Consider the following 26,330-nt stretch of genomic DNA (forward strand, 5'->3'; position numbering starts at 1 on the left):
TAAAGTGAAACTGGAGCAATTTAGCTAACATAAATTAGTATAAACAACAGTTAGTTTATACGCGCTTCGGCAAACTGGTAGAAAAAGAATGGCTGTGTTTCAAGCGAAGAGTTATACCTTAAGCCGAGAGCCTTAGACTTATCACCGAACGATAAAAGTGACCGTCGGTGGCAGCGTGAACACAAATGATGCAGCAAGTCAAGTGATAAGATATTGAGGCTTGATGACGTCATAGTGACATCGCACATCGTAAATATTTGTGACGCCATTGTGACAGTATCATGACATTACTAAGACGTAACATATGATGAAATCAAGGGACGAGGTCGTCACGCAATACCAACGCGTGGTCAAGGTTGTGCCGATCCCGGAGTCAGTGCTGTACCAGGCGAGGTGCAGAAAGGCGAGGTGGAGAGTGCTATACCAGGCAAATATCAGTACATTAACTGAGACGAAAAAGTGAAAAGGGAGAAAATGGCTCACAGTTAATCACATATTTACTAACAAGTCTTATATGTGAGTGCGTTGTGACGGGTATGCCGTTAAACCACCCACTCGTTGCAGGATTCACATAGTGTGGCGCCCGGTGCAATTTTACGCATCTGCTACGAAGTCCTGCGTCTGTTAAACCTACTCTTCGCTCTACATGACGCCTTTATGCGCTTCTTTTTCCGAAGCAACTTCAAGCACTGGTGTGGCTTTGTGGTGGACACGAGACTGCCACTAAGAATGCCTGGGTTTCATTCTGGCTTGACCACCTGATTTATAATACTTGCATTCATAATGATTTTTTCGCTGACGGACAACGCCACCGACGCAGACACCGGTATTTTCGCGACACGGGCCTTTTAAGGCTACCATGGTAAAACATTTTCGTATAGCCGACGTAGCTTGGTGGGGCTAGATCCGACCTAATAAAAAACATGGAGCACGTTTGATCTTCGCCTTCAAGCATAGAGCCTTCTCAATTGGCCTGAGAATCGCCTTCTCAATTGCTAGCCTAGCTTCGGATCTCGGTTCATGCCTCAACCGTGCCGTAGGAAACGAACGACTGTGCGTGTAAGATTGGCCGTTTCAAAGTATCTAAGAATGCCTACTGCAAGTGCAGCTGTCAAGTGCCCACTATGCCATGATTATTCCTTTTGCGAATCAGCGAAGGGCCTACTGCGCGTCCGTAAGGGAACACGCGAACCTACGCAGCCGTTCACTTTGTTGATGCTTCTGCTGATGATGCTGATGATGAAATAGGCCTGAGCGCTTTGTAATGGGTGGGCCTGTAAGACACCCACTCGTTGCGCAATTCACATGTTTTGACGCCTGGCGCCATTCTACGCTTCTTCCACACAATATTACACACATTAAGCAGACTCTTTCCCCTACATCACATTCGTATAGTGTTTTTTTTTGAAGCATTTTCAAGAAATAGCGTGCCTCTGAGGTAGAACATTTGGTAGCCGCGCAGACAGCCTGGGTTCGATTCTCACTCGAACCCGAAGACTTTTATTATTTATGTTATTCGCACGTTCATATATTGGTTTATGTTATTTGCACGTAGTCACGTGCAAGATGATGATTTTTCGTTTACAACCAACGACGCCGACACCGACACCGGAATTACTGCGAAACGAGTTCTTTAACGCTCTTCGGTTAATATATATGACAGCTGTTCTCGACGCTCCTGCGTTACGTTCGTCCTCACACAGGCAAAAAGATCGATCCAGACCCACAATATCGAAGAGCAATGTGAACGTAGAAGCATGTAAAACAAAAGCGTTTTGAAGCAGCCGAAGTGCTACGTTTCACTGAATCGCGGTAAGCTAAATGTCAGGGGGGACGGACGAAAAGGTGAGAAAGTAAAGCATGCTTCGATGTTTCATGAAGCACCCGCAAGCAGCGAAGGAATGAGATTGATGTCAACAATGCAAGTGCTGGCAAGTGCTGGATATTTATTTATTTATTTATGTATTTATTTATTTATTTATTTATTTATTTATTTATGTTTTATTTACAATACTGCCAGTCTCATGTCGACACCATTGCAGGTGGGCGTATCGTTGTATACAAATGCAAATTTGAAACAACGGACAAAAAGCAAATACGGCAATTTTTCAAAGTCGAAATACAAAAACCTATACTACAGCAAACAAATGCGACAAATTGAAATGAACTGAAACTGGAATCTTAAACACTGATATATGAATCAAATATGAAATACAATTTTACAACTAACATATGCAACTGAAAGTATACAAAAAAACAAGAAAATCACGTATGTGTGTATACGCTCACACGTGCAACCGCTTACTTTGTGCACTTTGAGACACATGATTGCAAGTTTGAAGACTATACGTTAGATAATAGAAAGAACATGGGTAAGGCACGGGTATTTTCCTTGAAGCACCACAGGATGGAGGGGCAACGTTGCAGCTCGACAACCGCCTGTGCGTAGCCGGCACTTGAACAATAGCATCTCACAGCTGAAAGCCTGTATCTCATTTTGCATGAACGATAGTCGCGTCGATGACCCTCCCCCCTACCCCAAAATTACAAAAAACAAATGTGTGCGTACGCCAGCGTCGAACCATCTCGTGCCACTCGACGATTATCAAGAAAACGCACTCGTCAGTCGAGATACGAGGCGCGTGCCGAGAAAACACTGCTTAAAGAGGCACTGCAACGTTTTTACGACTGCCTTATTTAGCGCTGGAATGCGTGCAGCAGTAAATGCCGAGACGAGCGCAAAAAGAATTGTGAAAATTGGTGCACGAAATCTGATGGTATTAGTCTTCAAAGTTCAAAACTAAAAAAGACGGCGACAAGAAACGTTCCCTTTCGCATTTCGCTTTCCCGATGACATCAAAGGCCGTTTCCAATGAGAGCGCACTTCTTATAGAGACATATCGGAAATCTCGTCTCATGGTGGCCTTCAGACAGTGCCTCGCCACGACTCTTTTTGACGGCGTTGCTACCATGGCTACGACGAACCAGCTGCGTCAGCTAGCAGACGCTCTCATGGTTTGTGGTGTAATGCACACACGGAGTCTGGAAGTCTGCATTGCGCGTGAGCAATGTATGCATCGCGCCATGGCACTACTGATCGGGTGCAACCACCAGCCATAACCAGCAGCTCCATCAGCATGTCCGGGGATGGCTAACCCCCGTAGTCTCAAACAAGCCTCGACTCGAAGTTCGTCCTTCACTTCACTGAGCTGAGCACAGCGCCGCTGCTCGACTGAAAATGACGCCGCGCTTCTCAAGAATCGCTGCAGGTTATCGCTGATATGCAGTAACTTGTTCTGCTTAGACACGGCGCTCCCATAGACTTTCTCAATCAAGGTGAAGCGTTGTATAAAGGAACGTTCTAGAATATGGGTGTCGGTACCGTATATTTGTTTATATAGGCTTCGTCGATACCCTGATTCCGCAGTGCTTGCATGACTGCTGATGTCTCCACCGAATCAAATGCCTTCTCGTAATCTATGAAGGCTATGTATAGGGGTTGGTTGTATTCCGCGCATTTCTCTATCACCTGATTGATAGTATGAATATGGTCTATTGTTGAGAAGCCTGTACGAAATCCTGCCTGGTCCCTTGGTTGATTAAACTGTAATGTCCTATTAATTCTGTTAGCAATGACTTTTGTGAATAGCTTGTAGACAACGGACAGTAAGCTGATGGGCCTGTAATTTTTCAGGTCCTTGACGTCCCCTTTCTTATGGATCAAGATGATGTTGGCATTCTGCCAAGATTCTGGTATCCTCCCTGTCGAGAGACACTTCGTATACAGGGTGGCCAGTTTCTCTAACATAATCTCTCCACCGTCTTTCAACAGGTCTGATGTTACCTGATCCTCACCAGCGAACACATCTACAGCGCATCCACAGCCACTATAGTCCTTCATAAAGAAAGCGACAGAATCCCAATAAAGAAGGGCGTACGACAGGGAGACACGATCTCTCCAATGCTATTCACCGCGTGTTTACAGGAGGTTTTCAGGGCCCTAGATTGGGAAGAATTAGGGATAAGAGTTAATGGAGAGTATCTCAGTAACCTGCGATTCGCTGATGACATTGCATTGATGAGTAACGCGGGAGACGAATTACAGCTCATGATTACTGAACTGGATACGGAAAGTAGAAGAGTAGGTCTGAAAATTAATATGCATAAAACTAAAGTAATGTGGAACAATCTTGGCAGAGAACAGCGCTTTGCGATAGGTGGCGAGACGCTGGAAGTTGTAAAGGAGTACGTCTACTTAGGACAGGTAGTAACCGCGGAGCCGAACCATGAGAGTGAAATAACTAGAAGAATAAGGATCGGATGGGGCTCATTTGGCAAGCACTATCAAATCATGAATGGTAGTCTACCACTATCTCTCAAGAGGAAGGTATATAACAGCTGCATCTTACCGGTACTTACCTACGGAGCAGAAACATGGAGACTTACAAAGAGGGTTCAACTTAAAATGAGGACGACGCAGCGAGCGATAGAAAGGAAATGATAGGTGTAACCTTAAGAGACAGGAAGAGAGCAGAGTGGGTCAGGGAACAAACGGGGGTTAAGGATATCATAGTTGAAATTAAGAAGAAGAAATGGATATCGGCCGGCCACGTAGCACGTCGGCAGGATAACCGGTGGTCATTAAGGGTAACTGACTGGATTCCAAGAGATGGCAAACGCGTGAGGGGGAGACAAAAAATTAGGTGGGTAGATGAGATTAAGAAGTTTGCAGGTATAACGTGGCAGCAGAAAGCACAGGACCGAGTTGATTGGCGGAACATGGGAGAGGCCTTTGCCCTGCAGTGGGCGTAGACAGGCTGATGATGACCGTATATTTAAAATGTAGAGCGGCAGCAGAAATATGTATTACGTCACTGGCTGTCAGTACAGGTTCAGAAACTGGGTGCGCGATCTTGCTTCGTTTGAGCCGTACAAGCAGCACTGTCATTGACGACCACTTGTAAACCACACCAGAGAACAGGCGCAATCACAATCCCTCGATAGCTGACTCCCAGCAATGACAGGCTTAAAAAATCCTCGGCAAGGGCGGCACAGTTAACATTCACTATAAGAACAACGCCGAGCTGTGTCGCAATGAATTTATTCATCAACAAACTACCAAGTCGCCCGACAAAGCTAACTCCATACGGACTTGCGTTTTCTGTACCGATTTCTTATCATTCTATGGCGCTAATCATCACTCGTTACTGCTCGTACGCAACTGAATGAAAATTGCTTTTCTTACCTCTTTCGACCTTTCATGGTTGGTATTTTCAGCATCAAACACATGCAAAGACGCAAACTCCGCGTGATTTCTCGCAACGACGTTGCTGGTCGAGTTCATCGCCTTACGTGCCCTGCTCTTCTGACACGCACGTGCCATGATGCGTGAGCTTTGTGATGTTCTAAAGGAATGTGCAGGGTTAGTGCTGGTTATGACAAGAAAGGTGTAACTATCTTCTTCATACCTTACGGAGCACGGCTCAGCGCCACAGCGCAAGGCAGTGAGAGAATAAATGAATCCGAAAGAAACGAAATAGCTAAAATTGAGTGGAGCGCTTGACCAGGAAAGCATTTTTCATTAGCACTTACTGCTGTCCACTTGGTTTCACTGTCAGAAGTTTCCAGCTGGAGACCAGGATGGCTGCAGTCTACGCCACCACTTATACAGCTAGAGATGACAAAGATATAACGAATCTGCTTATATGTAAAGCTAAAAATGTAACTGCTACAGATGGGCTGGTTAAGTTACCATTATCTGCAGAGCTGCACGATTAAATATTCCATAACTTTTAGGGCCTGAATTTAACAATAATTTAATGAGGGCAGTAGCATTCCTCAAACATTACTCAGTTCGCTTATACTGTAGCGATTGTCGATTCTTTTGCTCAGTTTTCATAATAATTGCAGCTCTGAATACGGGAAGTGATACGAAAATTTTACCAGTTAAAGGCATTGGTATTTGGACAATTTCTAACAGGACAACGTCCAATTTTAATACCGATCTGAGATTCTACCTAATAGAAAGCAATTGGTAGAGTGGCTCAGTGCTATTCCACCGTTGCAAATCAGTGCCGACATTAAGAGTGTGCGCGTGGAAATATGACATGGCTATGCTCATCTGGCGACGAGACAGAAAAAGCTCATTTGAACAGGAACTATTTTCAACGAATAGCGCCAAAGCTTAAAGAACGACGCAACAAGGAAGTACAATGAGCCCGTTTGCCAATTCACAAACGCCTGACCATTCTGAAATTATCGTGAACAGAGAATTCAAGCACCAATGTGCCCACACATTCTGCAAGCACTCGCTTAGTACATTGATATGCACAATACCCATTCTTCATTCGGAACTGATAGCACGCTTGCAAGTATACACAGCATATAATACTTGCGAACTTGTGCCGCGCGCTTTTAGTCCTAGAAGGAAAAAAATGCAGTAATTTTCTGCAGACAATTAACTACCCAATTATTCAGGAAATCATCCACAAGAACGTTCAAGAACACACTTTATTACGGCGAAGTCCTGTCGTTGCTCGAACATACTATGTGCATTGCCTTTCAAATGAAGAACGAATTACAACGAACTAAATTAAGGATAAGGATAGAATGCATGATTCAATCGCATTTCATTAAAGGACCCCTAAAGAGTCTTTGAAAATACAAAAAAAAGAAAGAAACGAACGCGTTATTCTCTCTCGGCATTTCTCGCCTTTTTAGCGCATTTCGTGACGACAGAACGGTGATTCAGTGACGTCCCTAGGGTACATACTCCTGATTGGTTCATAGGCCGGAAATATCAGTCGTAAATTGTCTCTTACTCTGCTTTACCATGCAGTAGCCCACCCGTTCTTTCTTGCCTCACAGCCTGCAGGACTGATTTCACGTCGTTTTTGAGTCTTTTAAACTTTTCAAGCGGAGATAACACCGTGTAGCCGAAAGGCGCGAAATCCTGATAGGCTCAAAGCTTAGTGCTTACGTTTCAGACGTGATTTATGAATAAATACGTGGCGAGGAAGACCTATCGCGAGTAGGAAGGGTAGTGAATGCGAGAAAGAAACCATTCCCACATCTTTGAAATCGGAGTGGTTTAGGGACTTTTTAACGGTACGAATTTCTAGAAATTCTCTACAGTCAAGGAAAAACTTCTAGTGCGGAATATCTACGTCCTCCCACAAGTGCATTACATTAGATCCTCGCGTCTTTTCCTCAATCCTATTTTGTAGCCGCTTGACCTGGTCTTCCGAAAAGTGGTTTCGCCAATCACCTACGACGCCCTTGCGAACGAAATCTCCGGACATTGGCTTTTCACAGGCTTCGGCTCCGACGGCTTCCTTCAGCAGAGCGATCCACTTTGGCACGTTCCTGCCGATCGCAGCCTGTAGTACATCGAATGAGGTTTGCATGGACTCATTCACACATTCTCTCATACTTTTCAAGCTAATGTTCGTCAGCACGTTCTCTAACCGACCGTTGTCATCCCGGAGCTTCTGTCCGTACTCATCCCCGATGAAGTCGGCAATTTTGAAGACCCACGCTCGCACATCCTTCTTCAGCTGCTCGTAGGTAACAAACAGGACGTTCGGATCATCTCGATGTTCATACCACGATAGCAAATGGTCGAAGTAGTCACCGAAGTCGACCTTGCCCTCCAGGAACATCTCGAAGAACTTATCGAAGGTGCCGTCTTGAAAGTTGTATTCGGGCATGTCTCTCGTGTGGTAGAAGTAGGAGACGCAGCAGTCGTACGGGTTTCTCGCTACGTAAATATACTTGGCGTCTTTCGAATAAGGCTGGAACCGAAAGGACATGTGGGTCTTGATTGGACCGGGTTTCTTCATGTCGTCGACTGATTCGGCTCCCTGTGCTTCGAGGAAAGGCATTTCCATCCAGCTGAGCAGCTGGTTTTTCGGGGGAGGGTAATTGTTTATGATATTATAGACAATGTGTTGCATCCATGTTGTGCCACATTTTGGGTAGCTGACGATGAATAGGTCACCCGGCTGCGCCTTGTAGCGGAGAGCTGAGCGCACGCACTCCACGGGAAAGCTCTTGCTGATGTAGAAACCGTCGACTTCCTGGTACTGCTGATAGAATCGCTCCTTCCATTCCATTCTTGAGGAACTTGAGCTGCACATCAAAGTAAAGTAAATGAAAAGATAATTAATTTTCTGTACAGCCACAAACATGTGGTTCTTGGCTATTGAGCAAAAGCTACCTGATGGAACTCCGTTAACAACGAACTGGATGCTGGCACCACGAAAAAAAGTTATGCTTCGCATTCAATGGTGCTCTTGCACTATCGTTGCGCTTAGAAACGTTTAAACGACGAGTGCGTCTGCAAGATTATTTTAGGTCGGAAGGACGGACTGCTAAGCGAGTTAGTAAGTCATGTTTAAGTGGTGGAGCGCGAAAAAGATGGTAACACTAGCAAGGACAAACACGAACACAGCGCAAACTATCAACTGAGAATTTTATTGAAGCAACAGATATGCATGGACAGATATTCACATGCTAAAAACTAATTTTTGAACTGACAAAGATTAGTCCCATGGTGCGCATCCATGGAGTCCAACTCTGCGGCATGTAGCGTCACCGAGGATTTCGCGACACATGGCTTCATGGAAGCGCACCATTGAAGTAATATTTGTCTCCTCATAAGTATAACTCGCTATAGATCAAAGTAAATTATAGCGCAAGAAAAATTAGGTGCGCCAAAAATTTCAGGTAGTACTTGCGGAATGAATATTTCGATAAACTTATCAAGACATTTAATAATATTTATTAATAATAATATTTATTTCCTACGAAATTCAAACAGATGTAACCCTGTTCGCAATGACTTCATAATCAAGAATGTTCATCTGACTGGTCGCTTTTTACAAAGACAGTATTGCTATAATTGAATAAAATCGGGAATATATCAGATTTTAAAACGCGTGCGCCCAACGGCCCGTCATGGCAGATTGACGGAGGATACAGCATATATGTTCCAAAAATGTTCCAAAAGCCGGGTGAGTGCGTGATTCTAAAATATATACTCCAACGTAACGCAACAAAACTATAACAAAGTTACATAGACGTTTCGCCACCTGTGCGGGTGGCGTCCTTAGTATACACAGGCAGCAAGTGAGCGGAGGTCGCCCAGTCCACTGTTAGTCACTAATGCCCCTGTAAATGTCCGGTAGGGGGCCGCGGTTGTTATTGCAAGCCGATTTGTTGGTGCCAGTCTATGTTGAGGACGCCCCCCGCATAGGTGGCGAAAAGTCTATGTATTTTTGTTATGTTTTTGTTGCGTTAAGTCGGAGCAAATATTTTAGAAGCGTTTGTATAAATGTTCAGCCCAATGACTATTTTGATTTTCGAACATAGCAGTAAACTTCCCTTCGGGATCGGCGAATAGCTTCCTTATGAGCTGCAACCCATTTTAGTCCTCATGTGGAGGAATGTGGAGGAACGGGTTGGAAACAGCCTAAAGGCGTATATACGCAGTTGAAATTGTTTGAACCAGACTGCTTTTTTTTTTCTAGCGATCTCGAGTAGTTGAAAAAAAAAAAACTCTTAAGATCGTTTAGCCGGGCAATATGTTTTATAAGGGAACTATAGACTATCGTCGTCGTGGCGAAGACTGCGTGCAGTAACAACTTATTATTCCAAGTGCTTCCACATGATCATGGCTATCAATTAAGCTCTTAATAACAAACATAGCGGAACGACAACCATTGTAAACGACTACAGCTGCCATTCTATCACGGGAGCGTGAGAACAGACATGAGAGACATCACTAATTGCATTTCGCACCTCTTCTTTTAAGTTATGACGGTGTTGTTAGATATGTGTGTTCGTGTTTTTATGTATGTGTGTTCTTGTATTTTTTTGCATGTACCTACTTATATGCTTGCTTGTTGGGATGTATGCTAGATCCATTCAAGAGCTAAGGACTAGCCGCAGGCCTATCTGTGCGCCAACATCTTCTTTGCATAATATCAATAACAAAAAAAAAAGAGTTAAGGCAGCTGTAGACTAGTGGTGCCAAGCCTCAGGGATGTGCGGAATATATATATATATATATATATATATATTTTCTCTCTCTTTCTTGCTCTTTTTACCTTTCTGCATCTTTCTCTCGTTCTTTGTCACTCTCTCTTCCTTCGGTACTCTCTTTCATTCTCTCTCTGCATTTCGTTCTTTGAAAGTCGCGGGTTCGATCCTTGCCGTTCGCATTTGGATGGAAGCGAAATGTTAGAGGACCCTGCATTGTGCAGTGTCAGTGTACGTTAAAAAACAGCGGACACTTAAAATTCCCGGCGCCCTCCACTGCGGCGCGCCTCGTAATCATGTAGTGGTTTTGGCACGTAATAACCAGATATTATTATTATTATTATTATTATTATTGTTATTATTATTATTATTATTATTATTATTATTATTATTATTATTATTATTATTATTATTATTATTATTATTACTGCATATTTATTTCTTTGTCATTCTTCCTATTCTATGCTTATCTCTCCCCCTCCCCCTCACGTCCCTTTCCCATCCCCTTGCTACACTACACTATACAAGCGATATGCTATTCTCTGCCAGCCTGCCTATATACTCATATACTCGAGTGGTTAGGACGCTCGCCTTCGGATCGTGGGTTCGAATCCCGCCTCGCCAAGAAACTTTTTCTCTTTCTTCCTGTCTCTTTCTTTAGTTTTCTGTATCTCTCTTTCTCTCTCTCTCTCTGTACTCGTCCTCTCACCTGTCGGTCGGCGTTATTTCAGGCCACCGGAGAAATCGGCGCACGTCCTGCGAGCGAAGCGGAACATGATGAAGACGAAGAAGGGGATGAAGAGAGCGCCGAGTGCCGGTTCATGACGATCATCATTTATTTTCACGCGCCACGGACCAGTGCTCGGCTTAAACGGCGCCGATGCTAAAACGAATGTGGAAGCGAAAGAACCACCACAGGAAGTCGCGTGGCCTGAGTGCAGTCTCGCAACTCGCTTCGAGTCCCCTGGACAACCGATACCGCCCTTGCGCAGAGCGATAGCCTAATGTTAATCACTGCGAAAAACCGATCCCTGCCCCTGCCGGCAATGGACCGGCCTCCGCAATAACAACTCAGTATTTATGCTCAAAATGTATAGTGCATATAAACTAACTATGAATAGGATGGTTGTAGGGCGCCTCGATGTGTCCGCCTCCTCCACTACAAAGCAGAGACGCAGCTTTTTGTGGGCGCCATCTTGATTCAAACGTCCCCGTTCGCTCGCACTGACCCTCATGCAGTGGTGGAGCACTTTCATTAAAATGCGCAAAAATCGGCTTCAGTTTGTCCCTTTTGACGGTAGTGTTTGCGCATAAATTCTTGGTAGCTAATACGTAAGACTTTTTATCAATAAATGCTAAATCATTTTGCGTGTATCTGTCTACCTGTATGGCCGCCGACGTCTTCGCGATCTTGCGGCCGTTTGATTAACTTGAAATGTCGAGAAATTGGCACGGTATGATCCTGTAACAAATGTAAATGAGAGGTCATAACATGAAAACCATGCATGCATGTCATGTATGTCGTGATGTAGTTACATGACACAGTGCAGGTGCTCTCGCAGAGGTTTCACTACGTTGGTTATGGCAGGATATGACGACGGTGCATAAGGAACACAAGTGACAGGTCATAACGTGAATATCATGTCATGCATGCCATGTACGTCATTACATGCATGACACGGTCTTGGAGTTTCAAACTCGTTTTATTCACTTGATATACACCGCATTCGGCATGACAATATATGTGCAAGTCGGACATAAATTGCAGATCGCGAGATGTATATGTTGTCATGTATGTCATGATATACATGACGTACACGGTCATGGCGTTCTCGCGGGAATTTCATCACCTTGATGTAAACCAAGTTTTCGTGATGTGACATTAATGCATCACCAATATTACTTAAAATTCATAACCTGAAGAGCCTAATATGCTTGACACGTACGTCACATCATACATAACAAGACGCCATCGCGATGCCATAGAGATCGTTTCATTGCATTTGTAATATAAAGAGGGCATCAGTTTCTTTTATAAGACGGTCATGAAATTATATGCGTGTATGACGAACATGAACGACAGGTACCGACATGAATGCTCATGACATGCTTGTCATGTGTATCATGACATCAATAACACAGCTGCAAAAACCTGTCATAGCGTTTGGTCAAAGAACCGATGTAATCAACACCAACGCGCTAACAGCCCCGTCCCTGTGCTAGCCGCTGCATTGCGCCTGACACTTTCGAGCCAACATAGGGGCTCTTCGATTTTCCACTTCTGGCTACCCGCGGGCTGCCAGAGCCAGCCAGAGCGCGCTCGTTTTTCTCGGGTTGCTCCGACCCCCCCCCCCCCCCCCCGCGGTGCAGTTCCGGTTGGCGTTCGTTTTTCTCGGGTTGGACGGTTCTGGCGACCCGCGGGGAGCCCGAGGGTCGCCAGAACCATTTAGTCGCGGAAGCTCTCTGGAAGGTTTCGGGCTAGCAGACGCCGAAAAGAGACGATACGCGCTCGCCGCCATCTTTGTGAGGACTTGACGGATTGCAATGCGGGCGCTTGCGGACTACACCTTTGCTTGTCCTTACGCTCGGGCCGCTCGGCGCCGTTCCGCCGTGCGAGATGGCGCGATTACGAGTGGCGGCGAGCATTTGGAGCTAATGTTTAGTGCTTTTCTTATGTGTCCCGTGAAGTTTCCTTCCGTGAACAACGCGGCGAACTGTCGCGTTCTAACCATTGTAACTGCGTCGTGCACATGTCCCGAAAGTTATGTACACGTTCGTACGAACGCGTGGAGACCCCTTTCGAGATTATTTTTTCGTGGTAGTATTCGATTGTGGTGTCGTGTGTGCTTTATGTGCATTTAGCTGAGACGATTGTGATCGAACTAGCTATTTCGCTCCGTCGTATGTTTGCGTGCGTAAACCCCGTCAGAACTTAACTATTTCAACTAGGTCTTCGATGTTGATAAAATGCACTGATCGAATAAATGCGATCGCGACATTGTTTTTTGTGTGAACCTCGTTGGTCGCGAACGGCGTGCGAGCGTACTTCGATCTACGGGCCAGTATATGAGGTATATGGTGTTATGTTATGCTACGCGTCGATGTGAAAAAACGAAGATGAATTCAGAAATGTATACATCCTTTTGTTGCTTTTTTCATCGTCGGCTTTGTCTTTTTCCACTTCTTAGTAATAATTCCATGCAGTATGTACGCGGTTATCCCCGAGTAGCTGAACAGGGGCGTAGCCAGAAATTTTTTTCGGGTGGGGGGGGGGGGGATTCAACCATACTTTGTGTATGTTCGTGCGTGCGTTTGTATGTGTGCGTGTATATATACGCAAGCAAAACTAAAAATATCGGGGGGGGGGGGTTGAACCCCCCCCCCCTTGGCTACGCCCCTGTAGCTGAAATAAAAGCTGAGCTAGTACATGAGATTTTTGGAGTGCCACTTAGGACTGGTAAAGAGGCTCAGGCAACGTCTGCCAAAACGAGTCGAAGACGCGTCACACGGAAGTTTATTTTAGATGTATAACGCACACTCGTGGTACCCATACCGCCGCGTGTCTCAAGTTATGACAAAACGCAAGCTGGTCAACGCGTGTGTGCGACGTAGTACGCGATAGATCCTCGTGCTCTTTTGGGGACACGATCACTTTCGCGAGATTTTCGCGTCGTGTTGTGCAGCGACTGTTACACGTACTAAGCAGACGTGAGCTGGTTAAGCCGTTAGCGGCGCGGTAGCTCACCTTGCATCGCTTTCGTGGCGCCGTGCGCCAGCTGGCTGTTTTGTTCGCGGACGGTGCGAGTTGCGCACGATTTTGCGAACGTACGTGATCGTATCCCAAATCCGTATGCTCGAGAATATCGCTTCAGCTCTTCAGCGAACCTAGCCACATATTTTCAAGCGGGCAATGCAGAAAAACCAACGCGCACGCGGCGCAAAGTTTCGTTTGCTGCCACGGCGGTAGCGTTTGTTTACGATTACGCTGGCTGTCCCAGCGTTTGATTTTGTAATCTTGGGGCAACTTCGGGTTGTCTCGGGCATCCCACGCACGTGACCAAGGCGCTACTTCCTGTCCCGACCGGAACTAGCTGGCTGACCCTCTGGCTATCTCTGCCTGCCAGAGAACTGCCAGAAGTTCGAAAATCGAAGAGCCCCATAGATCGCCGGGAAGAAGCGGCGGCGCGGGGTGGGTAAAAGTGTCTACACTCTGTAAACGGCGGCGCTGGCTTCGAGGCACCTTAGGTGCATGGATGCTGTGAGTGTCGTCTTTATAATGGGGCGGTGGATGAATAGATGGATGCTATGAGCGTCCCCTTTATAACGGGGCGGTGACATGCACCACCAGGCTCGACAGAAAGAAAAAAAAAAACACTTTTTTTTTAAATTGGCCTAATGCCTTGACTAGTTCGAGTAATTCAATCTTACCATAGAGAAAAAGATTAAATTCATAGCCTAGCACTCTGCCCCTTACGGCAGAATGACCTTATTTTTCCAACTATTTATTTTTGTCCTTTCTGTCTTTTACCAGTACTCTAACACTCTCTTACTTATTTCTGCAGCGGACGTGTAGAGCTTTCCATTGTTGTCCCTAAAACACAAAGCTTCATGTAGGCTCGTGCCCAAACACACACCTCGCTGGATATCTGCAGATTCTATCAGAACAAGATCTGTTGTTTCCTTAGCTTCCCCACAGCATGTACATATTTCTTCTTTACTGAATCTTGCTTTTATAATTACGCGTTCTAAGGCAACCCGACCTCCCTCCAAACCGTAAAGCGCTTCCCCTTCAATTATCGTATTCCTTATTTCCTCCTTATTTAATTTTTGCCCTTTCGGTAGTTACCAGGAGCCGTATTTTTTCCCATCCCTGCTATCCAATTAATCCTCCCCGCCTTCCTGACTTTAGCTTAACGCTCTTTGTTGCCGTACCCCTAGTGTGACAGCCATACACTTGCTCGTGAGTGTCTTAATTATTTTTCTCAACTGTGAGTCAACGCTCTTCCTATACAAATACCGGAACACCTTCTTTGCCCATCTACTCTCTTTCATATTCCTTAGCCTCCCTTCGAGTATTATTTTGCTCTGAGCTTCCATCACCTCAAAACTTGACAGATATTTAGCAGCGCCATATCTTGGTCCCATACTAGTTTGCAACGCCACCGCTACTCTAACTTTTCTTGCACAGTATAAGGAATGCGTTGTCCCTTCTAAAGGGACACAATAGAGAAACCGGAAGTTCAGCTTCTGCAGTAGACTATCCTATGAAGACCACAGTGGTGCCAATCCTACGTCGAACAGAGCTTTAGTAAGGGAGGAAATTGCGAAAAACTGATTGATTGGTGCTGACGCCCCTTCGAATTTCTTGCGACAGACTTTCGTGACGTCGGAGATCTCTGACGTACAGAAACTACTGCTTGCAGATAGCTATTAAAAAAAAAAAAGCCAAGTTCAATTCTCCAAAAAATGAAAGCTGTACGAACTGCGGAGTACTGATGCGCCTGTGTTTCCCCTTTGTTCATTTTGCTCTTTTATAGGCTCTTTTATAGGTGTTTATAAGCTCTTTTCTGTTCTTCTGTGTTTTTTTTTTCTTGGGTTTATCTGTTCTCTTCTGCTCTTTTCTGTCCTTTTCGCGTGGTTGTGATATTTTCTATCATTTTCTGCTGTTTTCCTTGTGATTATCTGATTTGTTTTGCGATTATCTATTTTCTATTCTATATGGTCTCCTTTCTCATTTTTTTCCCTACTGTTTGCTACTTCGAGCGCGGTGCACGCTTCGCCTCCGCTCCTCTTCCATCCCCGTATTCAGAAACGCTCCTTGACTTGAACTTGACATGCCACTGCCTTCAACACGTTTGGAACGCGCTGCTTTTAGGCGGTGCCAAGGTGCACAAACGCGTTTCAAACGCGCTCCCTTGAGGCGGTGGAAAATCAAGTTCAAATCAAAGAGCGCTTCTGAATACGAGGGGGCTCCTCGACGCTGGGATTTTAGGGTGTTGCCATTCTTTGAAGGGGCTGATGCCGCCACGACGCCATTTTTTGCCCCGCGTCTCGTGCCTCTCAGCGCAGTTGCCGTAGAGGGGTGAGACGCCGGTAAGAAGCCGTGGGCTAAAATATGGCAGCCGCGCCGCAGTAGACGCCGCAGATGTCCTCACCCTGGACAAAACGCGCAACAAAACGCGCATCAAGGCACCCTACTGGCATTTCACTGTCTTGTACAGACGAATGAGCCCTTTGGCGACGCTGGCATTCACGGGCGCAGTGGCGTTCCAAACGTACAGCCTGCTTGGCTTACGCCAAGGAGGTTAACAAAAATTGCTGGAGTGGCGATTATTGCGCAAGAGTGAAGCCGTGCCCACCAAAAGATGCCGGCTGCGGCCGCCATCTTAGTAGGGGCACGATATATCATCTGCGTTTGGCGAAGAAAAGCGAGCGTTTTCCACGCACGCCAGACGAGTTTAATATGGCAACTTCTACGGGTCAGATACTGCTCCAAGCGTGTCTTTGTGTAACTAGTTTTCATCAGTAAGCCTCAAAATCATGGCAAATTTTATTGGAGATCAATCGCCAATGCTCCACTCGACGGGTTACTTTTGTCGGCAACAACTATCCTTTATTTTATAATTAACGTAGTATTTATACTGAGAGATCAAAGCCATTTGATCTCTTAGTAGGCACCACCAGAAAAGAGCTTGTTTCCGAGCTCTTTGGTGGGCAAAAGCTGGCTTCACTTGTGCTGGCAAGGCGTTGCGAGAGCTTCCACTCCAGAATTTTTTTAAAGACGATAGTCTTTCTTGGGGAACTTAAACGCAGAAATTTTGGTCTGTCTTTCTGTCTGTCTTTCTGTTTGTCGGCACGTCCCTCGATTCAGCCACTCGGCCAAAGTTGAACCACTTGCATAAGGGCCAGCCATCGTGAACGGCTCACTAGGTTCATGCTTGTGTACATGGTTGATCAAAAAGCAAACATTACGCATATCTGAGGCGCAACATCACTAGGTAAGTATTAGGTGGTGTGTTCCTTTAATAGAAAATACATAGATACGTAATTTTAGAGACCCTAGTTTCTTAAGCTGCGCTGAAAATGCGACTGCGCCGAAACTTGGCTTCCTCCGTGTCTGCGCGAGCTCATTGTTGTGTTTCGGTTTTAAAGACGATAGTCTTTCTTGGGGAACTTAAACGCAGAAATTTGGTCTGTCTTTCTGTCTGTCCTTCTGTCTGTCTTTCTGTTTGCCGGCACGTCCCTCGATTCAGCCACTCGGCCAAAGTTGAACCACTTGCCCAAGGGCCAGCCATCGTGAACGGCTGAATAGGTTCATACTTGTGTACATTGTTGATCAAAAAGCAAACATTACGCATATCTGAGGCGCAACATCACGAGGTAAGTATTAGGCGGTGTGTTCCTTTAACAGAAAATACATAGATACGTAATTTTAAAGACCTTGATGGTATGCGTTTAACGCTGAGACAGTAACGCGTTTATTAAAAGATTGCCACAGCTGAAGCGATCAGCGGTCCAAGCCGAGCAAGCGCGAGCGCCAACAACAACCGTCTTCGTCGTCTTCTTTCGCAGGCGTTCTTGTCTGCGCCCTACCATGTTACAAATCACCCCCCCGCGCAAAAGGAGCCATCCTGGCCTCCTGGCGACCTAAGGAACAGGTACAAATGGTGGGTCATAATGCGGCTTCAGTCGATCGACGTGAACAGTCTCGCGGCCGCGACGACGGCGGTCCGTAGATGATTGAACAGGCTCAATCATATAGTTAACTGGGGATGCTTGACGTAGGACGCGGTAGGGGCCTTCGTACTTAGGCAGTAGCTTTGTGGAAAGGCCAGGAGCGGAGGAGGGAAGGCGAAGCCGCACCAACGTTACAGGCGAATACGACTGAGGAGGCAGGTTTTCGTCGTGACGGTCCTTCTGGCCCTACTCGCCCTACAATGTTACAACCCTAGTTTCTTAAGGTGCGCTGAAAATGCGACTGCGCTGAAACTTGTCTTCCTCCGTGCCCTCTGCACAAGCTCATGTTGTGTTTCGGTTTCGGTTCAGTATTGCATTGTACGAATGACAGGGGGCGCCGCTCTGGCATTCCTGTATTACCCAGGCGACGTGTAAGTAAGAGAGTTTGTGGAGAGTACTCGTTGAGTGCGGACGTTTCTTCTCCTTCGGCGCATCGCGCCAAACAGCGTGTTCGGGCTGGCCGGCGTCCCCACCGGTCGCGTTGGTCACCGCCGCTCTTCGCCTGCCGCTGCGCCGGGACTACCAGCCTGCAACACAGCACTCGTGTTTCCCGACGTATTGCCAGATGGTGTCCATATCTCACGCAGCACCTCTTCTATCGTCTTTAGACGACATTTGCAGCGAAGCACGCAGATACGCGGCCAATTTTTTACTTCGTCGTCGTCTAGTGAGCGCTGTTTCAACAAAGCTGAAAATGCGACTGCGCTGAAATTTGCCTTCCTCCGTGCCCTTCGCACGAGCTCATTGTTGTGTTCGGTTTCGGTTCTGTTGCACTGTACGAATGCCATGGGTTGGTGTTGAAAAACTTTAGTTTTGAGAAGGCCAAGAAGGTGAAAAAAAATATTTAAGAAATGAAAAATCAGCGTTGTGGGCGGCCTTCAGGCTGCCGGTTGTGGGCGCCGCTCTGGCGTTCCTGTTTTACCCAGGCGACGTGTAAATAAAAGAGTGTGTGGAGAGTACTCGTTGAGTGCGGACGTTTCTCTGCTTCAGCGCTTCGCGCCAAACCGCGTTTTCGGGCTGGCTGGCGTCCCCGCCGGTCGCGTTGGTCACCGCCGGTCTTCGCCTGCTGCTGCGCCGGGACTACCAGCACGCAACACAGCACTCATGTTTCCCGACGTATTGCCAGATGGTGTCCATATCTCACACAGCGCCTCTTCTATCGTCTTTACACGACATTTGCAGCGAAGCACGCAGATACGCGGCCAATTTTTTTAAACCTCCTTGGCTTACGCATATCAAACGTGGGGCCTGCGTGATACTAACGACGACGGGGTCGTCCTTTAAACAGCTCTGCACTTAAAAGACGAAATGAAATACACCGGCACATAAACTACATTCCGCGAGCGGACTCTAGCCTTCCGTCGACGAAGAGGAGGCTTCGCTTTCTGTCAAACTGCGGCCCAGCTGCCAGGCGAGAACGGGTGATCATTTCGCGATTCGTTTGACTGAAGTTGATGAAATGCAATCCTGCTTGCTGCTTGCCTGGTGAGATGTTGGTGCTGTGGGCATGCAGCAGCCGTTCGCGCACGCGGTTTCGTATCACGGTGCCTTCTGATTCGTTGAGTGCAATTGAATTCGTGACGAGACTGCTTCAGCACCGGTTGTGGGGGCGAGAAAAATTGAGGACGAAATAGTTGGACTTTGTTTACAAATATATCTAAAATAAAACGTCATGTTCCTGAGCCCCCCCCCCCCCCCAAAAAAAAAAAGAAAACAAAAACAAAACCTGACGGATCTTACGCAATGTAGGAATCAATGTAATACGAAGCAGTCAGAGAGGAGCTACACACAGCATATTGCTTGGTTTCAGCCAAAATGAAGGCATTCGTGTCATGCATGCATGGATGCACAGTCTGGTATAGGCACCGTGCAGTCGAGTCCTCACGTGGGACGCCAGAACGCACAGCCTAGCGGATAAAGAATGCAACGTTTAGACGGCCGAGGGACAAAATCAAACGCGATGCGCGTCCCTCCGCCTCTGCATGAGTGTGCAGACAGTAGCCGGGCCAGAAGGGGGGGACGCGTGCGAGCGTCTGCTTTCTGCCTGCCCCTAGCGGCCAATATCAGCCAACTTGAGACGGCCCACAACGAGCAACGCAGCTCCCTCTGGTCAGTGGACGGTGCCTATGCCATGCTAATGAAACGTATGTTTCGGTATATACAACACACTATCTGTCACTTCTGTTGGTCATAAACTCATGTCACACCATACCACTTTTGGTACAATGTAGAATTAATGAAACAGCTGCTAGCGCACCTTAACTGTGTCATCTAGATCCCCCCGTACGTGAAGTGCATTCCATTATTTTCGTGTTACAAAAACTACGCTCATTCCTGAAGGTGCCTCCTCCATTCTAGTTCATTTCTCTGTTTCTCTTCAGCGTTCCTTTATGTTGGTCGTACGCGTTCGGCAACGTTATCAGTCGGCTTGGCGGAAACACATTTCCGAGAACCTGTTGCGGCTGCCTTCGTTGCTGTGGGCTCCCATTACGAAAGGTCGAGTTACAGCAGCTTCTTGCTTTTCGAAGTCGCGCTATCTGACTGCGCGAGATATATCCGGGCGCCTGTGTAGCAGAACGTAAGGCGCTTTCAGCTACCTCCCGCGAGCATTCCTTGCCTGGCTTTCTTGCCTCGGTTAAAGCTCAGACTGTTGAAGTGACATAGCAGTTTTCGTAGAGCGTAAGCTGTTATGAGCTCAGAGCAACAGCTGTATGTGGTGGCGTAGTTGTGCGTCCTTACACTTCGCAGCTATCGAACATAATCAGACAAAAAGAAACAGGGTGACTCGGAATAACAGAGAGCTGAGCTAGTTGGTAAGTATTCATTCTAAAAAGACAGGGCGTGCAAACAAGGACACAAGAAAGAAGTCAGGACACCACAAACGCCGACTAACAACTGAAGAGACGCACAACGGCTGAAAAGAAAGAAGGCACGAAAACTTATCTGCGCATGCCCATGCAACAGGCGAACCTATCAATCCGGCACGCGTGGCGGTCTACGTTGAAGATAACTGTTAAGGCATTTGATTTCATCTTTATGCAAGTTAATCGACGGTTGGCTCACGCATGCGTTACCACTATTCTCGATATGCCATGCTTCTATCATCAGGCGCGTTTCTTCATTTCTATGACGGTACAACACTGCGCATTCATCGAATTTTGGCGTGCACTTACAATCTCGACAATGTAAAGATAGATTAGAAGGTGAGCCTCCTGTTAGCGATCTCTTATGTTCTAATAATCTCTGGTTGATGCATCGGCCCGTCTGTCCTACGTAGAAGCGGCCGCAGCTGAAAGGGATCTTATACACCACACTCGTACGGCAATCAGTGAATTTGTTGGTGTGTTTTACGAAACAAATATCGGTCCGCTTCTTGTCTTTTACTCGCTCATTCTTCCTCTGCACAGCGGCGCAAATCTTACCTAGCTTATTGGCAGCCGTGAAAACAACATTAACGCCGTATCTACTTCCTACTTTCTTTAGCCTGTGAGACACGCAATGAATGTACGGTATACCTACGACACGTTTCTTCTTATCGCTTTCTGCAACCATGCTCGGACTTAACACAATAGACTTCTTTAAACGTTCAGCGACCGTGGCCACTGCATCACGAGGATACCCTACATCTAAAAGACGCGTAACCTGTGCGTTAAAGCTATCACTCATTTTGTGCTCACACGACTTGGTGAGGGCTGATTAAGGCAAGACATGGCGATACCGTTTTTTACAACCTTCGAGTGCTTCGACGAAAAATTTAACAGCGGTTTCGAAGATCTAGGAGAATACTGCCAGCACACGTGGTTCTTCTGGAACGTTAAAGAAATGTCTAGAAATTGTATTCCATTATTCTGAGGCACCTCTTTAGTAAATCTCAGCCCACCTCCATTAATTTCAAATTTTTCGCTCACGGAAGTTACCACCTTTTCAAAGTCCTCACCACTACAAAAGATCAAGTAATCGTCCACATAACGAAAACCTTAATAACCGAATTACCTAAGGCGCCTTCCAAAAGATTGTCAATCTTGCTAAGGTATAAATCACTAAGAACCGGAGCAACCTTAGAACCAATACATATCCCTGATTTCTGCACATAAACGCCTTCCTTCCAACCTACAAGCGTCGACTTTAAATACATGGAAAGGATTTCTAGAAAAGCCCCGGTAGAAACACCACATTTATCGGTGAAAACGGTCTGGTGCGCTTGTTCGTTAATACATTCATTAACACAATTTAACAACTCCTCATGCGGCAAAGAATAATACAGGTCTTCAATATCCATACTAAAAGCCTTACAACAGCCGGGGTTCTCCTCGGAGAGGAACTGCACTAGTGCCTGAGAATTACGCATACGAAAAGGGTCTGAAAAACTCAAAGAGGTTAAGCAGTTCTGCAAATAACTAGATACAGCGAACTAGATACAGCGAATTTTACCAGGAATGCCTCAAGGTCCGTTGTTCGACTTCGCGTGACGATCGCCGCCAGAAGCAGATGTACGCCGACTGGATGAGGGTAGCTAACCAGCATGCGGAATTCATATGGAGGGTAAAACTTCGAGAACTTCAACCATGTAAGAGGAAGATTATTTCTACTGTTTCATCGCAAAATAACTTGCTAGTCCTTGGAGGAGCTGCCTTAGACGATAGTCACCGTAAAACCCTAGCCTTAGGTCCTAAATACTGTTTTAAGCCGAACCTGAAACCAATAGACGTTTTAAGTTTGCCGCGTACAATCACTAGACTTGTTCCTGAAGAAGAGCGTTCCCACTGCATTTCAGACTGCGTTGCTAGCATCAAGGGTTCAAATATGCATCTCAAGTGTTCTGATCCTGTCCAGCTTTGGTTAATTACTGTGTCGAAAAGAAACTCAGGCCCGTAATTTCAGATAAGGAAGGGTATTTTGTAATTATGCCGGACAGTTTGTTCTCAGAAAAAGCATTAACAGCCATAGAAAAGAATTTTAGGACGGTAAAACTTAAGCCATCGGTAGTCAGGCAACGTGCTGTCGACCTTTTGTTAAGACATAATCTCGAGAGAATAGCTTGTAATGTCAAGAAGGCTAAATCACTTACTTTAGAATTGTTTCTTTCAGCCAAAACACATAAGAACGAGATCCCATTTCGAGCAATCGTTTCAGAGCAAGGCACCTGGCAAGTCGCTGTATCTAGTTATTTGCAGAACTGCTTAACCTCTTTGAGTTTTTCAGACCCTTTTCGTATGCGTAATTCTCAGGCACTAGTGCAGTTCCTCTCCGAGGAGAACCCCGGCTGTTGTAAGGCTTTTAGTATGGATATTGAAGACCTGTATTATTCTTTGCCGCATGAGGAGTTGTTAAATTGTGTTAATGAATGTATTAACGAACAAGCGCACCAGACCGTTTTCACCGATAAATGTGGTGTTTCTACCGGGGCTTTTCTAGAAATCCTTTCCATGTATTTAAAGTCGACGCTTGTAGGTTGGAAGGAAGGCGTTTATGTGCAGAAATCAGGGATATGTATTGGTTCTAAGGTTGCTCCGGTTCTTAGTGATTTATACCTTAGCAAGATTGACAATCTTTTGGAAGGCGCCTTAGGTAATTCGGTTATTAAGGTTTTTTCGTTATGTGGACGATTACTTGATCTTTTGTAGTGGTGAGGACTTTGAAAAGGTGGTAACTTCCGTGAGCGAAAAATTTGAAATTAATGGAGGTGGGCTGAGATTTACTAAAGAGGTGCCTCAGAATAATGGAATACAATTTCTAGACATTTCTTTAACGTTCCAGAAGAACCACGTGTGCTGGCAGTATTCTCCTAGATCTTCGAAACCGCTGTTAAATTTTTCGTCGAAGCACTCGAAGGTTGTAAAAAACGGTATCGCCATGTCTTGCCTTAAATCAGCCCTCACCAAGTCGTGTGAGCACAAAATGGGTGATAGCTTTAACGCACAGGTTACGCGTCTTTTAGATGTAGGGTATCCTCGTGATGCAGTGGCCACGGTCGCTGAACGTTTAAAGAAGTCTATTGTGTTAAGTCCGAGCATGGTTGCAGAAAGCGATAAGAAGAAACGTGTCGTAGGTATACCGTACATTCATTGCGTGTCTCACAGGCTAAAGAAAGTAGGAAGTAGATACGGCGTTAATGTTGTTTTCACGGCTGCCAATAAGCTAGGTAAGATTTGCGCCGCTGTGCAGAGGAAGAATGAGCGAGTAAAAGACAAGAAGCGGACCGATATTTGTTTCGTAAAACACACCAACAAATTCACTGATTGCCGTACGAGTGTGGTGTATAAGATCCCTTTCAGCTGCGGCCGCTTCTACGTAGGACAGACGGGCCGATGCATCAACCAGAGATTATTAGAACATAAGAGATCGCTAACAGGAGGCTCACCTTCTAATGTATCTTTACATTGTCGAGATTGTAAGTGCACGCCAAAATTCGATGAATGCGCAGTGTTGTACCGTCATAGAAATGAAGAAACGCGCCTGATGATAGAAGCATGGCATATCGAGAATAGTGGTAACGCATGCGTGAGCCAACCGTCGATTAACTTGCATAAAGATGAAATCAAATGCCTTAACAGTTATCTTCAACGTAGACCGCCACGCGTGCCGGATTGATAGGTTCGCCTGTTGCATGGGCATGCGCAGATAAGTTTTCGTGCCTTCTTTCTTTTCAGCCGTTGTGCGTCTCTTCAGTTGTTAGTCGGCGTTTGTGGTGTCCTGACTTCTTTCTTGTGTCCTTGTTTGCACGCCCTGTCTTTTTAGAGTGACTCGGAAACTCTGCGCGACAGACGAGTGTTTTACCACCGAGCCACACCGGTGCTTCGAAACAACTTCACAGAAAAACCCCATGCAGTGGTCGTGTCGGGCGAATCATCGCGTTAAGAGATGTATTGCGTCGTATAAAATTAAAGTCACACAAGGCGTGACACAATGTGAATTGCGTAACGAGCGGGTGGTTAAATGCTTCAAACCCGCAAATGGTTCAGACATAAATATTATCATCATCAGCCACAGCACCAACAAGGTGTGCAGCTAGGTAGGTTCGCGTGTTGCCTTACAGACGCGCAGTGGGTGCCTGCGTACTTCGCAAAATGATGAATTCTGACGTACTGGGCATTTGCCTGCTTCGCATATAATGACAATGGTGTAGTTGGTACCCCGCAACTGAACTTGCAGCAGTCGCCTAAAGAGGGTTTACGACGGGCTCTATCAAGGCCGCTCATCCGTCTAACGCTATGACTGAGTGGGTGTTCAGCGCAGGCCTGACGTTTCTGTTTTTTTTATATTCTTTTCGACGCTTTGTAGTTATAGGACAGTTCGATTTTAATTCTATTGACAGAGTAAAATAGTGTCTCCTATGCAATTTCTTAATCGTGCTCGAAATCCAAAAAAGAAAATGATGTTGAAGCATCCTGAAGCACGATCCTGACGCAAATAGGGCAATAAAAGCTGCTGCCGAAGTTAGATGTGCCGAGTGATCAACTGATCGACATCAAATGACCAAATTGGTAGCGTCCCAGCGTTGTTGTTGTTGTTATTACTATTATTATTATTATTATTATTATTATTATTATTATTATTATTATTACACGTACATACACAACTACACAAGGGCACAGAGGAAAGAGGGAGACAGCAGGCTGACAACTGCCACCAAGAAGGGCACGACGCCTGCCTAATCTTTCGGGAGGAAGGAAGCTATAGAAGAAAGGAAGATAGGAGGAGAGAAAGAGGAAAGAAGATTGAATAGTAAAGTAGAACAAAATGACGGAGACTTGGTCAGAATTATTAAAACCCGAAAATAAAACGTCTATACAGGGGTGGCCAGATGCGTTTGGTCCATAAATATCAGCAGAGCTCGACTAGCCTGGTCGCGTCTAAACACACACTATCTCGGAAAAAAAGTAAAATAAAAGATAAGCAAACGCGGCTTGCATTAAGTCGCGCGATGCTGGGTCACAAGAGAGCTGCTGGGCACGTTTCTGCTTCTGTTATTCAAGGGGCCATGACACAGTCACGGAACAATTTGCAGTTTTAACCAAAACATAGAAGTAGAGTCTATTGTGCCCATACTTATTTGAAAAATGCACTGTAGAAAAGTATTTCAGTGCAAAATAAGCCCTAGAAGTTGCCAGCTACAAACCTAAACCCTGCCCACCACAGGCGACCGCCATTTTGCCATGGCGTGTGTGACGTCATGCGCTGCATGCAGTGGAGCCGTCGTCTTCTACCAAAGTTTCAGCCGCTGCAAATCGTTCACTTACAATGCCAAGCTAAATGTACGGCGAAATAGCTCGATTTTACGCGCAGCTGACCACGCAACAAAATCGTTCGTCGAAATGCAGACGCTAGCACAACAAGCAGCTTGTAACGTCACGGCTCGCGACTGCGCCAGTGTTGCCAAACTCTGAGGCCGCTCGCGTGTTTATGAAATATTCAACTATAAGTTAAGAGCTCGACCAAATGCGATAAAATTTCGCCAGCTTTTCTCTGAACGCACAAGGATTAACGCACATAACACAGATTATGGTCGAAAATTGGGTGTCGTGGCCCCTTTAAACCATCGGCAGCGGGTG

The 26,330-nt window shown here is 45.9% G+C and overlaps 1 protein-coding gene across 3 annotated transcripts in view; it reads right to left on the reverse strand.

The window, feature by feature from the left end:
* Positions 1–6,492: 6,492 nt before the first annotated feature.
* LOC119374550 (sulfotransferase ssu-1) overlaps positions 6,493–26,330 on the reverse strand; it is a 459,957-nt gene continuing 440,119 nt past the window's right edge. For all 3 annotated transcript variants that reach the window (XM_049410983.1, XM_037644696.2, XM_049410984.1), the window contains exon 2: positions 6,493–8,130. In XM_049410983.1, coding sequence (XP_049266940.1) covers positions 7,149–8,114 — 966 coding nt within the window. In that variant the 5' untranslated portion in view covers positions 8,115–8,130 and the 3' untranslated portion in view covers positions 6,493–7,148. The remainder of the gene's footprint in view (positions 8,131–26,330) is intronic.

This window comes from Rhipicephalus sanguineus, chromosome 11 (genome assembly GCF_013339695.2).
Source record: "Rhipicephalus sanguineus isolate Rsan-2018 chromosome 11, BIME_Rsan_1.4, whole genome shotgun sequence".
Lineage (NCBI taxonomy): Eukaryota > Metazoa > Arthropoda > Arachnida > Ixodida > Ixodidae > Rhipicephalus > Rhipicephalus sanguineus.